This window comes from Arvicanthis niloticus, chromosome 4 (assembly GCF_011762505.2).
Source record: "Arvicanthis niloticus isolate mArvNil1 chromosome 4, mArvNil1.pat.X, whole genome shotgun sequence".
Lineage (NCBI taxonomy): Eukaryota > Metazoa > Chordata > Mammalia > Rodentia > Muridae > Arvicanthis > Arvicanthis niloticus.
This window is the reverse complement of record NC_047661.1, coordinates 85,911,841-85,927,287: the sequence shown is the minus strand read 5'-3', so window position 1 is coordinate 85,927,287 and position 15,447 is coordinate 85,911,841. Positions and strand designations below refer to the sequence as shown.

The 15,447-nt window shown below is 34.1% G+C and overlaps 1 protein-coding gene across 5 annotated transcripts in view; it reads right to left on the bottom strand.

Annotated features, from left to right (window-relative positions):
- Positions 1 to 213: 213 nt before the first annotated feature.
- Lrif1 (ligand dependent nuclear receptor interacting factor 1) overlaps positions 214 to 15,447 on the bottom strand; it is a 73,952-nt gene continuing 58,718 nt past the window's right edge. Inside the window, exons 1-4 of one of the 5 annotated variants that reach the window (XM_034501331.2) lie at positions 13,104 to 13,634; positions 4,239 to 5,727; positions 2,815 to 3,087; positions 214 to 2,051 (exon numbers count right to left, since the gene is read on the bottom strand). In XM_034501331.2, the coding sequence (XP_034357222.1) occupies positions 1,611 to 2,051; positions 2,815 to 3,087; positions 4,239 to 5,727; positions 13,104 to 13,165 (2,265 nt within the window). In that variant the 5' untranslated portion in view covers positions 13,166 to 13,634 and the 3' untranslated portion in view covers positions 214 to 1,610. Of the gene's footprint in view, positions 2,052 to 2,814; positions 3,088 to 4,238; positions 5,728 to 13,103; positions 13,635 to 15,447 lie in introns of those variants that run through there. The other 4 variants (XM_076933089.1, XM_076933088.1, XM_034501332.3 and 1 more) reach the window with 4 other exon arrangements.

Sequence of the window (15,447 nt, the reverse complement as noted above, 5' to 3'; positions counted from 1 at the left end):
TACAAGAAATGCTCACAAATGGCAATTTCTACTGAAGCATGATGTTGTATATGTGATGATAAAGAATGGGGTGACAGCTAATGGTTACAGGATTTAAATGGGGGTATGGCAAGTGTTCTGAAATTATTGATGCTTTTACCCTTCTGAGCATAACTTAAAGGAAAATTTTATGGTAGGCAAATTATACTTCAATAAAATGATTACTACAAAAAGCAGAATCTAATTGATGTTTTATTACTATTTAATACTTTGCTTTACAATTTTTTCCTTGTTGTTTCTACAGTTTTCTGGATCATATTTCTAGATATTTAATGGTTTAATTTGCTAGTCTTGCTAGTCAGCTCCAGCTGTTCACTATACTCTCAAGCTATCCCAAATCAAAGATTAACCAGAGAAAATGGACGCTTCTAAAGAAAAACTATCGTTGGAAAAAAGTTTCACATGTGACTACAGTCCAGATTTACTTTTCAGATAATCTATGCAATACATGTATATACATATACCACAAAAGAAGCTAAGTAACATATAATTTAAAAATATAGAATTTTTGTGTGTGTATACCATATGTATGTAAATGCTAGAGGTCAGAAGCTGGCATTCAGTCCTCTGGAGCTCAAGTTACAGGTGTTTATGAGCCACCACATGTGGGAGTTGAGAACTGAGCTTAAGTCCTCTGGAAAAACAGCAAGTGCTCTTAACTGCTGAGTGAGCTCTCCATAAATTACATATTTGTAAGACAATTTTTAAATCAAAAAATAAAGTATATCACCAAATAGCCTAAATTTCAAACCATTCTTCAGGAATGCAATATTGTAGACATGCAAAAAACATATGCCTTTGCATTGAAAAAATTTCAATATGTTTACTATAATAGATTTTATTGATGAAATAAAAATAACAGCAAATTGTTTGTATAATTTTTATGGGTAAGAAGACCAAGACAGTTCACATATAAACTCAATGGTAAAGGTATGCTTACAGCTGACTTTATATCTTGGATTGTAGAATTTTAGTACACAATATTCTTAGGGTAAGACCTGAGGAATTTAGCTTAAAACATTAACAGAAACCTTATACAAAATGCAAAATTTGAAGAATTGCATTTCACAGAAAAATACCCAAACTTTTCTTCTAAAACAAGCAAGTCAAAATACTTTATGTAGATTATTGACAAGTCATATGACACAAACCTTTTTGGAATTCAAGTTTCATATACAAAGACACTTTCAGAGCACCTTTACAAGTAACAGAGCAGTCCCTTATAACTTGTAGTTGCTTTTGGTTTTAGTCCTCATCATACACAGCTGTCTTAAGTATAGATGAGAAACTCGAGAATGAATTTTTAACTTTTAAATTATCTTTCTGAGTAGCATGACAAAAATTTCAGTGTTCTGTTGAGGACATTAATTATCCTCTTCATTCAGTATATTTATATTGTATATAACTTGCCTGTTATTTAAGTAGACACTTAGTTGGTATCAAATGTCATGACTTTATAGTGGTTTTATTAAAAGATCTGGTATCACCTCCAGTTTCAGGTATCCACTGGGGATCCATTACAAGTAGGAGGGGACTACTGTAGTAATCTAAGTGTATAACCCATTCACATTTTATTGTTTCTGGTGCATCTTCCTACGCAATTCTTCAAGAGCTGCTTCTTTTTCTCTTAGAATTTGCTTAAGTCTTCTTATTTTTTCATCTCTTATCGTTTCTTCTAGTTCTGGTGGTGTCACTGGAAAAATATCTTCAGTATAGTTTTTATTAAAATAATTACTTTGTTCAAAAGATGTGCTTAATGTGCCTTTGTCCTGCTTCTCATGAGAACAGTCTTCTGCCTCAGTTCTCTTGTCTTCCCTGGTTGTACTATGGCTTGTGACACTGTGATGTTGTGATAGGTCTGATGTTGGTAAAATACTACTAAGGAGCTGGGAACTAGCAACATCAGTTCCATTCATGATGTTCATGACCGTGTCACCAGCATTCTCAGTTTTTCTCCTTTTTGTGTAATCCATCTTCTTCATGGTTTTTGCTTTTCTTTTCTTAAAGGAACTCTGTTGCAATGTTGAATAAGAAAAAAAAAATGTTATTACTATGCTACATGCTCCCAAATCAAAGCTGGCACGCAAATAATAGCAATTAAATTTGACTCCACAAATTTCAGTGGGGGCAACTATAGTATAAACTGAATTCTACTAAGTGGTAGCAAAATGAAAAGTCACAATCATTGTCCTGGAGAACAAGCTGGCTTATTTACACTTTCTGGCTTAAACTGGGTTTTATAAGCCATGCTGTCCCATCACTGAAATGAAACTATAACTAAGAAGTACCAAGTTTTTCATTTCATTTGCAAAGTAGGCACATGGAGAAACTTTTCCTTAAGAAAGTTAAAAAGGTTGAAGATCAGAATACTAGATTATAATGTCTAAGCATAACTATAGTGATGTACATTATTGACTATATGAGCTGTTTAAAATGTGTTAATTCTCCAATGAATATTATGCTTATTATATTTTCCCCTACACTTACCTCCTTTAAGTAATTCTTTAAAATAAGATAACTATTTGTAAAGTTTTTGACTATTTTCTTACATTACAAACGGAAAAAAAGAAGTTGACTAAAAAATACTTAGAACTCAAATTAACCAGGAATATATTTTTAATCTGTGTGTAAAATCTATCATTATTTAATGTGAGATATCTGCAAATTTGGCAAAAATCATCACTCAATCTAAAGTTCACTGAAAACCAAATAAAAGATAATTATAGCCATGTTTGTCACACATACAAAAATGCCATATACTTTAAAAATTGTTACCTGTGTTTTTTCTTCTTCCTTCACCACAAAGTCTGTATCTTTGTAAGAACTACTTTTCACCAAACTGTTAAAGGAATCAAAACCTTTTTTAGAGACCAGATGGTCAGGAATTCGAGTAAGACATACTCTCAAATCTTTAGTGAGACCAAATAACTTTTTATATTCAGCATCATTCTTCAGATATGATGCCTTAGTATGGCTTCCTTGAGAATATTTCTTGCTACTTCTTTGTTGAATATCTTTTTTTAATATTGATGCCATCTCATACTGGGTCTGGAAACGAGAAAAAAGAGAACACGATATTGCTAATTCCTTGGATTATTTAAAGGGCTAGCAAATAATCAATTTTCTAATCTTCCACAAGAGACCAGTTCATGCTTTAAAACATCTGCATTACAATTATATTTACCATGCATCCAATCAACTGAATTTGAATAAATACAAACTTAAAATATTCACAAAATAAATCTTTAATTTATTGTACAGAATAGTAACAAAAGGTCTGTTCTCAAGTAAATAAGGTGATGCTAGGTATGACAACAACTTTAAAATAATCTAGGCTGGGCATGGTACCCTGTAAGCCAGGTACTCAGGGCCAGCCTCAGCTACATATTGAGACACTAAAAAACAAAGGAAGACAAAACAAAACAAATTACAGTAAAATTTGTACAAAGACTGTAGTTTTTTGGAAAAGTCTAATGTCTTCAACCCATCTTGCTTATATTACAATTTACCTCCTTGTATTTAAAATTCAATGATTTCTGTACTGAAGGGGACAGCCACCAACATTAAGTCATTATTTAAGTAAGCAAGGAAAGTGGCTACACATGTATTTTAAGAAGAGAATGGTGGCTGACAGATATATTATTCAATTAGAGTCAACAGAAAGAAAGGCTGGAAGAAACACACTTGTCTTAAAACAACAAAACAAAACAAACTCCTGCTATGTCTTAAGTTTAAGGCATGAATACCCAAAGATATGGATAAAATCTTATTTGGCTGAAAGGCTCTGATGACTTCTACTTCATCCTTTTCATGACACTTAAAAAATTGTATTTTTTTTCTCATGATCATCACCAAAAACAAAGCAAGAAAATATTTTAAACCCTGTCTCTTATATACAGTATACACATGTACTCATAGTCACATAATTTTACTCATCTTTGAAGACCTATCACTCTCCAACTCTTCTGAACATTGTTCTGTGATTGACTTTGTCTTATGGATTTGGTGAGCTAAATAATGAAAGAGAAAGATATTGCTTAGGCTCTACCACTTGTACTCCTCAAATATTTATTCAGATGAAAACTTTAAGCATGTGTGATGGGAAATGTGTGTAGGAGACAGGTATCAGATAATTTTGAGAATTAAGAAATAGTTTCTACACATATCTATAAAAAGAGCACCCTGACATGGAAAATTACCTGTGATTCTTGGTCTCTGAAAACACACTGTTGAGAAGTAATAGTTGCTGCATCAACAGAGGAACATGTTTTCTCTATGTTCTGGACGAGATTTCCTTTTCTGGGGGCATTCTGTCCTGTCCTAAATCCATCTGGAAAAACTGGATTTATAAATACAGTCTTACACTGTTTAAGGTAGTGAGTGGACTGGTTCACAGTATGTGGATTTGTGACAGAAAGAGATGGTCTCTCCACTTTTTCATTCTTCTCTGCTCTTAGATTGGCCATGGAAGCAAGCTGGGAATTTGAAAGTGATTTTGTCTTCAACTGAAAAGATTTACTTTTAACCAAAACACTATTTAAAACCTCTTGGGATATTTCTTTGACTGGACTTGAACTTACTACCTGTGATGACTCTTTTAGAGGAGTATCAGAAGAAACAGGATTCTGCTGGTCAATTTTTGATGGCAGACCATATGTCCCCGTTTTATTCAAGAAGAATTTCCCATTACACATTATCAAAGCATTATCTTTAACAGGCACACTTACAAACTGTGTCCTGCTAGAACTATTGTTTCTAGAACTCAACAGAGGTGTATCTATTGTATTACTTCCCAGATTTTTCCTATCTACAAAAGTGTTTAAAACCTTTGAAGCCTCATTATTTGAAGACTTAACAGGAACAAGACATGGAATTCCAGGCTGTAGATACTCTTGAAAAATTGAGTTCACTGGAACAGCTTGAGGATGCTGACCACTTTTCAACTGTGTTTCTGTGGCAACATTTGGTGGAATTTGTGAGGTATTGAATGTCACTGGCTTGGGGTAAGTTTCCTGAGTTTTCTTGATAACAAAAAATTTCACTGTATTTACAGGAGGTACATAAATAACTGTTGGTATTTGGGAGGCCTCAACTTTTCCTGAAGTACTTGTGGTTGCAGTTCCAAGTATCTTTTGCTGAACCAAAGGAGGCAAAGATGATGCAAGTACGGATTTCATTTCAGCATGGGCTGGAATCTTTAAATGATGCCCAGAAGGCAAAACTGAAGAATTCACATTTGCTGGGAGTCTTGGGGTATTGACTATGAAATAAGATGAAGCATTTTGTGTTGAGGGAGGGAGGGTAAATGTTTGCTTGGTGAGATTATGAATTTTCACACCATGATTCTGAATGTTAGAAATTGGTGGTGTAAAATTTTCAGTCCCCACAGAAGTAAATCTATCTTTTTCTGATGTATCTACTACTGTTCCTGTAAGGAAATATTTTGTAGTAGTGGCTGGCTGAAAAACAGGCAATTGAACTGATGCACTTGTGGAAGAGCTGGAAATCTGAGTTTGAAAAGTAACTTGAACTGGTTTTTCAGTACTCCCTTTCAAACCATGAGACATGACTGGAGATTGAGCTACTGGGATAAGATTTCCAGAAGATTTAGGAATTGGAAGTAATTGCAGAAGTTTTTTTCCATCGGTGCCAATCGTAGAAACTACTTGGTACATGCACCCTGAAACACTTAAAAGAACATTTTAAGTAAATAAACACAACATACTACAAGTTCTATACATTTTATTTTAAAACAAGTATTTTCAATATTTTAGATAGTAAAATTTAATAACAGAATGTAATGTTAAGTTTGCAATGTAAAATAAAATTATATCAACTTTAATTCAGATCTTACAAGCAGGTTATGTAATCTTAACATTTATTCCAAAATGAAAAGGTTTCTAATTCTTTATTCAAACATAATGCTATTAGAAGACTCTTCACACTATAATTATTCTTCTCTTTTAATTCTTTCCTATTCTCTTCCTTTACTTTTAATAAGCAGGACTCTGATTCCAACTCTAATTATGCTTCTTATATTACTCTCTCCACCTCCAATTTGTTCTATCTTCTTTCTTTGACAAATTCTACTGCCAGCTGTTTTCTGTTTGAGATCTCATGTGGCGATACCTCAATTTCCCATGTTTTTATACTGTAGACTTAAGAGACATGCTTATGTATCAAAAAATTTCCTTTTTATTATTTCCGTGTACATTAGGTTTTATGTTTTACACTGAGTATAGCAAATGTTTCTAATAATTTACTATCAAGCAATTCATACGCAATACCAGGTAAGTTTAGTCGAGAGGTTTTTCCATAAAGGTTGAGCACACTGGAGAGAAAGAAAAGTTTAAAACTAGTCCATCACAATGTCCATTATTATGAGCTGTGTTTTAAATACAAATTGCCAGCTCTATAAAAAAAAACCAAGATAAAGAAATCTCTGTATAATACATTTTTTGTATATTACTTTGCATAGACTCACCAAATTGTTTATATTTAAAACCACCTTTCAGATCCTAAAAAGTACAGTGCTCTCAAGGAATGCAGGACAGTCATATCACAACTCTACTTGGAGCTTCAGTCTCGACATAAATGATACTTCCTAAAAGATGCAGTCTCTAGCTAACTTAGCTGTTTTTGTCCTTCATAATAAAATGTCATTTAATTTCATTTATGCCAAATATTATTATTATATATCTATGTTTATGTGTCTACAGATTGTCTTTCATGCTAACTCCTAAAAACATAAGTGTGGAGTACATATTCCATTGGCTCAATATAGTCTTAGATGACTAAGAGTAAATAAACAAACACTTAAAAGGACAAATATTAATTTTCAAAAGTGTAAAGTTCTGTTTTACAACCCACAGGTGTGACTTTAAAATTAAGTATAAATGAAAAAAAAAAAAAAAAATCCACACCCAACAGTCTATGTATCCTCACTACAACCCAAATAACATGTTATCTTCAGAAAGTTTTGAAACAGTCTTCTATGTATAAAAATGCATACTAGGTGGGCAGTGGTGGTGCATGTCTTTAATCCCAGCACTTGGGAGGCAGAGGCAGCTGGATTTCTGAGTTCAAGACCAGCCTGGTCTACAGAGTGAGTTCCAGGACAGCCAGGGCTATACAGAGAAACCCTGTCTTGGGGGCGGGGAAAAAAAAAGAAAGAAAAGAAAAGAAAGAAAAAAAAATGCATACTAATTTTTAGTAAAGTTAAAGAGAAATATGTGGAGGGGGTCTTAATTCTTGCTTTTGGAGTTTGAAGACCCACCTGCATTAACTCTGCATAAAGTACACTGTAACTCAACATCAATTTATTCAGCAGTAAATGAAAATGTACTCAGTGTGGGTCAAGCATGGTGGCTCATGCACATCATTTTAGCACTTGGAGTGGAAGCAACTGGAGTTGAACCTGAGCAACAATACAATACCAAGTCTTGAAACTAACCACCAACCAGCCAAGTACTAAGTTTTATGGTTTAAACACTAAGCTCTGTTAGGGGAAAGGGTCAATAAATTATAGCCTGTATTCTAAACCTAAGCCATTCTGGTTTTATGTTAGCTCACACCTATGTATAGTTTTCACATTTTAAATGGATAAAAAACACTTCAAAAAAATTCTGTACCACAAAGAGTCATGAGATTAAATTACAGTATCCAAAACTACATTACACAGTGGCTGCTGGCTGCAGCAACAGAGGTGAATATTTATAAGAGAAAGTATGGGTCTCAAAGTCTAAATATTTGCTATCAGAATCCATAAACAACATAATTGCTAAATACCTCATTAAAACTAGGTACCTAACACAGTCAGGTAATTATCATGAAGTAAGATGAATGATATATTTGAAGAGATGGTTACAACTGCACCTTTTCTTTAAATACTTTTATTCCAAGACTTTTAACCAATTTGACAACACATCCTAGGTAAAAGAGTAGAAATTCTTTTATTCTATACTTTTCACCACATTGTCTCTTAAGTTCTAATTGATTCTATTTCATCAATAAAATATTTCTGTATCATTTTTGGGATACAAGATGTATATGCAACCTCTCCTTTGTCATTTTATTCAAATCTTGTGAGCTGAAACTCAACAAGGCCAGAATGTCTTCCTTTCCACATTTTCAAAATTCCTTGGAATTTCATCTGAGGTGCCTGTATCAGAGTATATAAATTCTGTTTTCTCACTTTGCTATTTTAACCTATTAAAAATATCCTGTTGACATTAGCTAAATTTCCCTTATCTGTTAAAATTCTTTCCACATTGTTTTTCACCTTTCTGGTTCAAGGAAACATTATCCCTGTCTGAGCCTCCTACAACAGCTTTATAATTGATCTTTTCTTTCCATTTAGGTAGGTAGGTAGGTGTAGGTGTGTGTGTGTGTGTGTTCTTTGCCTTTCAGTTCAATGGGCACACTAGTCTTAATAAAGCCATTTCAGTGATTCCCAACAATTCTTTAAGCAACTAAAAGAAAATAATTATTTTTTGATGCAATGGAAGCCAAACAAAGAAAGGGTTTGAATAAAATTATATTAAAAGTTTCTGGGTGTAAAATAGGATTAAGACTAAATGTCTACAGTAGAAATAATGACATGAGTCATCATTAGTTTTAGTAAGACTAATTTAGTGGAGAAACTTATTGACATGTGGACATAAAGACAGTAAGTATATATAGCTAACAACTTTTAACTGTCAAAGGGGAAAACTTTACTCAAAAGCTTACGACCATTATTTACAATTTCTCTACATAAAATCTCTGCTCATGTAAGAGAAACTCCTTTATCCTATGTACATTATTTAACTAAGTATTCTAAATGTTCTTAGTCCATCTCCAATAACATCAAATGAAGTTCTTAATTCTACCACTTCCATAAAATATCTGCTGGTGACACCAACTCAACTTTTGTCATATAAACATTATTGATTTACTCCAGTTAATATAGGAATACAATGTCTTTACTACTATCAACTTTTTAAAAAAAGAAATTAAATATTGTTTTTCATAGTAACATTGAAATTCCTTAAGATGAGAAACTCAATATTCCTGCAATTTTTTCAAATACTAAGAATAGTAAATCCTCAAAAATATTACACAAAAAATGCAGATCATTCCAATTGAGAATCTAAAAAGCTCAGTTCCCCTTTAACATAAACATTACATTTATTAGAAAAATTTGCATAACTAGAAGATTCAACAGAAATAACCTGTTTTTAACATTATTTGTGTAGAAGCAATATTTCAAAAGACATATAACTGAACAAATAACATTTTAATAATTCATATGCTATATGTTAAAAGGTTTCCCTATTTTTGCTTGACAAAAAAATATACTATATACAGTATATTTTCTTTCTTTCTATCTATCTATCTATCTATCTATCTATCTATCTAATCTATCTAATCTATCTATCTATATTTCTTTTTACATCTGCCACTTACCCACCAAAGACAGAAAAACAAATGTGGCTTTTTCAAGCCTACATATTATTAGAGATTCATATAAACAGACCACAAATTCTTTAAGGCTAGATTATTCATATCTCCTCTGTGTCTAATAGAGCAAATTTAACATGTTAGCTGAATTGATTCCTACAAGCTATTAAAATATAATTTGATTTACTGCAATAAAATTAAATGAGTTCTTAAAACAAATGTAGATTTCTAAAGAGAAAAGTGATAAATCAGAATAAAATTCATATATACTCTTTCAACCAATATACATATTTTCCAGATTTAGTAGGAATCTTCGACTTAACAATTTAACCAAAAATCACTAAATGACTCCACTTTCTTCAAGATATTCCATTTTCTTAGAGATCATATTCTATAGTCTAATGTCATCAATAGGTTACTTAGAATTATTAGCCAGTTTGGTCACTTAGAATGATTAGCACACTAATTACATTAAACTATATGAACTGAGAAATGATACTGAAAAAAATACTAAATTTTAAGACTTAATAAGAAAAAGGGGAAATATAAAGATAACAGGCTTCTAATTCTGGCTCTTACACATACTGGCTAAGCAATTTTGGAAAACCTACTTAAGCACAGTGGTGTATATCTATAGCTCCAAGTACTCAGAAACTCAAGTAGGAGTGGAAGGGTCACTGAGTCTTGGGGTTCAAGACAGCCTGATCAATGCAGCCACAGCCCATCTCAAAATTAAAAGTCTTGCTAAATGTGCTAACAAAACTATGTAATTTCAGAGGTTTCTGGTTTTGTTTTTTACTACTCTATATGAATATTCATCACTCATGTATTAGAAATGAAATAATGAACATGTTGAAAGCTAATGAAATTTTATAGTTTTAAAAATAATGTATTTTCATCTGTTAGGAGACCAAACTTTCCCTTCTTACTATTTATAAAAATATGTAAGAAGTTATATGCTGTAATTCATGTAATAATAATAACTATATATTATTTATATAATAATATCACCATTAATTCTAATCCTAAAAGCCAAGCAAGATAGACCTCCACGGTCATCAACATTTAGCTGAAAAAATACAAAAATTTAAAATATTTTCAATACAGAAAATATTTACACAGAATTACATACTTTCTTTAAGGAGTCTTATTCATACTTTATACAAAATGCAAGGTTCAACAATTCAATTGCATAAGCAAGATTAGTGACAGAATCCAGTTAGTTTATATGGTGTTAATGTCTCTCCTAGTCTACTCTGAAGTTTTAAAGATAAAACTTTAGAATCAAAGGCTTCAAGTAGCAATGAAACATTTTCTTTTCAAGTGAACAAAGCCATATGCTGAGAGCAGTAATTTTAACTGGACATCTGTGTTTGTCTCACTTAATTCACAAATATTGACAAGAAAACTGGTATAACATCTTCCCCCAAAACAGTAATTTCCTAATCAGGTATGTATATTTTTCATTCCATTCCTTTAAATCTAATCCATAATTTCTACCATCTTATCCAAGCCCTCAGATTTCTCAAGTCACCTGAAATACAATCCTCATTCTAGATCAACACTGTCATTCATTATTCAAACTATACACCTAATCTTGTAAATACTATTCCAAAAGTTTTCTGAGTAGTCAATCTCCAATAGATGAAATAGCTACCAGACTGAAGCAACCTTTAGAGCTATTACGCTGCCTGTGGTACACAACTGAGTAAATAAGAATTCAATGCAAATCTTAATAAATTAAATGAGTACTATACTATAAATATACAGATTTATTGCACTGCTCTTATAAAACTGAGTTTCCTATTTTTATGCCTGATTAAATTAGATAAGCTAAGTAACAAACATTATCACAATACTGCTCCAAATGTTATATCAGAAAATTTAAGAAATAAAAGCATGAAAGTTTAACAAGGTGTCAAAACATAAACCAATGAAATCAATGAAGTTAAAAGTACTTATGAAAGTAACCAAAACATAACTGAATTTAAAATATTTTTAGACTTCAAAATTCACCAAAATTGCTAGAAAATGTTTAAAAGAAAGCCCAAGGGCACATTAAAAAACTTTAATGTATCACTTAATCTTACTTCTAGGATTGGAAAAGAAAAGGATCTTAAACACATAAGGTATATCATCTATATCATAAATATACAGGTAATATAATAAAATTATTTATTAAAAAGTGTTTTTTTTCTACTTTAGCTCTCTGTATAGGATACAATCTGTCTTTAAATCTCCCCAAAGTACATACTACCAAAGAGCTGTCTCTAATGATACACGATACAATGGTTCTTTCTATATCAACAGCTCATTATTTACTGTTAATGACTTTTTTTTTGTCTTTTTTGGTACTTGGCATAGTAGCAACTTCCTATAGACCCAGCTACTGGGATAGCTGATGCAGGATGGTCACTTGTTTTTTTGTTTGACCAAAGTTTTAAGGGAAAACGTTTTTAAAAAAAAATCATTTTTTTTTTCATTGCAATTAGGGTTTGTATATACTTTTAAGTAAAAGAAACCTACCTCGGCTAAAATCAGGACACAAAATCGTGTTCTTAAACTTAGAGCAAATATTTAAATAATCCTTTTTTCTTAAACTATTTCTTTACTGTTGTTATCAAATTATTCCCAGGTACCATTATTTTTATCGGAAAGTGAAGCATTAGTCTCATAAATAGTAACAAACAAAGCTGCAATAAACACCAGGTAGATTTTCTTTTTTCAACCACAATCCCCTTTTAGGAGTTTTGCTCTTAAATTCCATGGTGTTCATTTATCTTCTACAGACTTATTAATCTTTGCTTCTCAACAAATATACTCATTAACCTTGGAAAGCATAAATTAAAACATTGTTCCTCAATGATTATTTTGTTGTTCTTGCTTTTATTTGGATTAACACAAAATGTTACTGGTGTTACATTTTCTAACCAAAGAAGATTGTCACAACCCTTCACAATCATAATACTAGGTAAACCAAGGCTGGATTGTGGGCAGCCTTGGCTATGAGTTTCCTACTCAGCCAGAGCTATCCTGTGTTCGAACTGTTCCTTTGTAGAGACAACCAATGAGACACACTCGTTTCAAATGTGCTACCTGGAAAAACTGTCGTCACATTTTAAGTTTTTACTTTTCTCCGGATTAGTTGAAATTTTCAAATACTAAAGTCCCTTGTTCTAGAACACATTTTCTAAGTACATTAAAAATGGGACTATTTTCACTTGAAGGTCCAGCGCCCAGGATCTGCACTTGCTAATCCACGATGGGTGTTTTGGGGCGTCTTTGGGATTCTTGGAGCACCGCCATGTCGGTTTTCTTCCGGGGGCGTCTACTTGGTCCGCCTATGAAACTCGAGCGGATGGCGTCGGGCACGTCCGAGTCCAGGAGATGCTAACTGCGTAGCAATCACGGGATGTTTTACATTTCGGGGAGGACTGGGAGCCAGGGGCTTTGGAGCGCGCAGGGTGGGGTGGGTGGGGTGGGAGGTGTGCTGTGTAGGCGCTGCGCTCAGACGTCCCAGCAGCTAGCTCCCCCTGCGCGGCCGAACCTCAGCTGACGCGGCCAGGACAACCTAAGTTACAGGGTGTGGGCGGGCGCGTGAAGGGCTGGGAACTGGTACTTACCAGTGCGAGCCCGACTTTTCCTCTGCGGTTTTCAGAAAGACGCTCTGGAGATTATTAGACATTTTAAATGGGTGGGAGGGGACCGGACAGTGAGTAGCGTGGGGACAGCGTCCCCCAGTAGGCGCGAACCAGAGCGCGAGTGTGGAGCAGCAGCCACTGAGGGGAGCTAACAGACGTGTGTGCCGGAAGATAGTCTAGAGGGCGGATCCTCCGGCTTCCGTGGGAAGTGGCTGTAGAAGCCGGAAGACGCAAGACCGCGACCATACCCTCCCTGCTAAGGGAAGCTCACTGTTTTCCCGCGAGTCTCTGGCTACGTGACGCATCACAGTTTAGTCAGAGCAGACGAGGGGGTGTGGCATCAATGGCACCGCCCTCAAAGGGGAGGGACCGCGCCCACTAAACCGAGCCCCTAGAGCCAGCAAGCCTATGCATACAGCTAAGAAACATACGGTTACTAAGGAGAATGAGTCGCCGTGGCCCCGCCCTTATGACGTAGTCCAATCAACAGCGAAGGTTGATGTCTCTTCTTCCGGATCAAAGGAGGAACCAAAAGAGAAAGTTCTTTCACTGCCTACACGGAATGAAATACTTCCGGTGTCAAGCTTAAATTGTCTGCACTTGAACATATGCTTTTGCAAGCCAATGTAATAATGATTTAATAATGCAGTTTGATTCAGTAGACATGGGCAGGCATTTACTAGTTGTCATAAACTGCTGAGAACCTTTACATCCCTTCTAATGGCTAGAAATGATTGTCTTTTTATGTTTCTTGAAGTTTTGCTTCTACATTAATGGATTAACCATTTTCTCCATTCCGACACTCATACCTCAGTTAAAACTGTATCTTATTGTCATGTATTCAATTCCTTTAGTCTCTGTGCATTAAATCCCTTTTATAAACGTTTTGAAATTCTTCTTTAAATTTTCAGAGACCAGCTCTAAAAATTCTCTAGACTCCTACAGTTAAGTGACTATATGAGAATTGGGATCATACTGTTTAATGGGTAGAAGGAATTCTAGTTTAATTAGATGTAGAATATAATAAAAATGGTTTCAAAGATACAATTTTATTTGGCATAGGTAATATTGTATGCTCTACTGTTTAAATTTAGGACACTGATAAAGTAGACAATTTGAAGGTTTACATGGTTATTTAAAAATGGAATTACTTACCAGGCTTGGTGACACACATATGTAGTCCTAGCACTTGGAAAGTACAAGCAGGAGGATGAGGACTTTAAGGTCACCTTTGGCTACACAACAAGTAGAAGGCCACTAAGTAATATATGAACACTCGTCTCACAAAATAAGGAAGAAGAAAAGGTTTACTCATTTCCCCTAACTGCTAAATGTAAAAGATTTTTAAGAACTTCAGGTCTTGATATGTTAAGAGAAAGTGACATTCTCCTATTTCTGTATAACACAATTATTTGTCAATAAAGTGCCCCCTACCCCCTAATACTAAAAACATTAGAGAAGGTAGGTAGCCCTTAGTGCTTTCAAACTTTCTGAAATCTTTTGTATATAAAATCAAAGATACTAGGAAAAAACAACAAAACAAACAAACAAACAAACAAACAAAAAACCAAATGCCTTTTGCCACACATTATGGTGCATGCCTTTTATTCCAGAACTCGGGAAGAGGTAAGTCTAGTCTTCATAGTGAGTTCCAGGTTAGCTAGGGTTATACAATGAGACCCTGCCTTAGACTGTGTGTAGGGGACAGTTGGGGGGCTGCCTAGCTTGTTTGCTATCTTATCAATTGCCATTCATTAATTATATTTTTCATTCTGGCTTTTCTTATTCATCAGGACTAAGGCTTCAAAACTAATTATCACAGGTTGGGCTATTCAGACGTTGGGAGGACAAGAAGTTTATTAGAGATCAGTTTCTGTGGAAGAGAAGGGAGAAAATTTGGCAGAGAGAAGTTAGCTTGAGATACTACATTTCAGCAAAAACATTCTCTGTCTCAGTCCAACTCTGCAATAGCCTTCAAAGTTTTTCCTGTAGAGGAAGAAAACAGGAGCATTTACGATTAATGATAATCAGTCACTGCATCCACGCTGTGACCACAAGAAAAATAGAGTTTCATCCCCATGTTTAAGAAAGAATTCTGTAGGGCTGGAGAGATGGCTCAGCAGTTAAGAGCACTGGCTGCTCTTCCAGACATCCTTAGTTCAATCCCAGCAACCACATGGTGGCTCACAACCATCTGTAATGGGATCCAGCACCCTCTTCTGGTGTGTCTGAAGACAGCTACAGTGTACTCATATAAATAAAATAAATAAATCTTTAAAAAAGAAAAAGAATTCTGTAGTCAAGGCAATTATGGAAAGAGGCTGAT